Source organism: Asparagus officinalis, chromosome 5, assembly GCF_001876935.1.
Source record: "Asparagus officinalis chromosome 5, Aspof.V1, whole genome shotgun sequence".
Taxonomy (NCBI): domain Eukaryota; kingdom Viridiplantae; phylum Streptophyta; class Magnoliopsida; order Asparagales; family Asparagaceae; genus Asparagus; species Asparagus officinalis.
In genome coordinates this window covers 74,246,196-74,248,281 of record NC_033798.1, presented here as the reverse complement: position 1 = coordinate 74,248,281, position 2,086 = coordinate 74,246,196, and the positions used below count along the sequence as shown (strand labels likewise).

At 34.2% G+C, this 2,086-nt stretch overlaps 1 protein-coding gene across 1 annotated transcript in view; it reads right to left on the bottom strand.

Moving 5' to 3' along the window:
• The window catches only part of LOC109843914 (protein NAR1), a 14,612-nt gene that overhangs the window by 731 nt on the left and 11,795 nt on the right, over positions 1 to 2,086 (bottom strand). Inside the window, exons 8-10 of the mRNA XM_020412888.1 lie at positions 1,030 to 1,201; positions 820 to 946; positions 589 to 680 (exon numbers count right to left, since the gene is read on the bottom strand). Coding sequence (XP_020268477.1) covers positions 589 to 680; positions 820 to 946; positions 1,030 to 1,201 — 391 coding nt within the window. The remainder of the gene's footprint in view (positions 1 to 588; positions 681 to 819; positions 947 to 1,029; positions 1,202 to 2,086) is intronic.

Sequence of the window (2,086 nt, the reverse complement as noted above, 5' to 3'; positions counted from 1 at the left end):
CATATTGGATGGCAGATACCAAGGCTATATCAGAGATATCTAATAAATATTGGGATGTCATACCAGATAATGTGTATATAAATCACAAATGTTCGTGTAGCTGATGCATCAAAAAATGAAGCTATGAAGAGAAGTAATGCATAAATCATAGATGTCTTTGAACCTCAATTTTCTTTGACTATTTATAGAAGAAAATATTTGTTTGGATTTAGATCTCAGTTAAACCATAAATCCAAATTGATCTTTTAAAACAAATAAAAGTCAAAATTGATATTACAACATTGTGGCCGGTTTTTTTGAGGCCAAATGTCACCTGATATATCAGGAAATCAGGTCACATCACCCTTACCAAAAGTGATCGGATATTGAGACGCTATAGTTTCCAGCAAGCCTTGTAAAAGGACATATTGGCCTATATATCAACCATGTTGGGCGATATTTAAAACAATGCAGCATGGTGATATCCAAGTACGTGTTCATTAAAAAGAAATATCGGATAATAAAAAAAGCAGAATTTCAAATAACCCCAAAGCTTTAAACAAGAATGTCTAACTTCCAGAAAGAAGGAAAGAACTCAAAAGGACTTACATCTTGCATATATACATTTTCTAATAACTGAAGAACATCTTTGGCAGACTGACCCGTCTTTGGTTTGATTTGCCCTCCTCCATTCAGACAGCCTGTCAATGAAAATTCATTACTGGTTTATATCCTTCTTCCTTTTGCAAAAATAAATAGAAACTCTAAGCAGTAAGCAGCAGTTTCACTATGCTAGATTTCAAGTTCAATAAAAGCTATATAACAATGAACAATGAATACCTGAAGGACATGCCATAACCTCAATAAAATGATAATCACATTTCCCAATCTTGATCTTCCTTACAACATTCTGCAGGTTCCGGAAGCCATAACATAAAGCAAACCTTAAAACTATTTTACCTTCAACCTGGTATAAGTCACATAACATGTTAGGACTACAATCCTCAAGTAAAAGGAGAAAAGGAAATTGTAAATTACGGAAAATTGTACTTCTAAAGTCACTTCGCGAAAATCAGAATTCCTGATTGTTTTAAAGTTGAGTGGGCCTTCAATTTCTTTATCGAAGAGTACTTTAGCAGCATGACGAAAAACTGTTTCTGCATAACCTCCAGATCCACCAGACACCCCATAAAGATGCCCTTCTTCATCAACATTAGTTAACCTTCGATAACCACAAAGGAACAAGTTTGTCAACAATTTTCATATCACAGTTATGCATGAGAAAAACTTTGTAGAGAAAGTGCTATCAGAAATCACTATCCATTATGATGAGCATGCTGATTCTTAGCATTTAAAAACCATAATGTTCTGCTTTCTGTTATAATGTTCAATACACCTGATGGACATTTCCATTTGACTAGCATGATAAAGTTTGTAGAATTTTTTACCCCCAACTTAAAACTCATTGATCCATTAATCCTCTCCATCCCAACAAAATATCTTCCTAACACAACCATAAACCTACAGGGTTCAAGCAGCAGCTCTCATCAATAAGAGAACTTACAAAAATAATGAAAGGAGAACCACCAGAACTTCAAGCAACATCTCTCATAGAGAATTTACAGAATTAATGAAAGGAGAACCACCAGGAGTAACGTCTCAAAGGAGCACACCCATGACGTCTCAAAGGAGCACACCCATGAGAACATCTTGAAGGAGGAAAGCAATTATACATTCTACTTTGAGGAATGAAATTCTACATTCTATCTCAAAGGAGACAGAAGAACCAATAAACTTTTTAGCTTTGTTCTTGGATACATTCACATCCTGTTGTGTGTTTTGTCCTCATTACACAACCACAATTCGTCAATCAAAATCCAAATCTACTCCAAATTTAAATGTTCTTTCTTTTCTCTTTTGTTTCCCTTCCTAGATAAGGATAGGTTTTTTGTGAAGAATACATGCAAGCTGGGTTGAGATAGTTGGATGCATGGAACTTTTTCTCTTCATTAATTCATGAGATATTGCATACTTTTTTTATTAAAAAAAGAAATGATTTTACATCCTAGCCTTTTAGTATTAAACCCAATTGTCTAATTTTCTGATC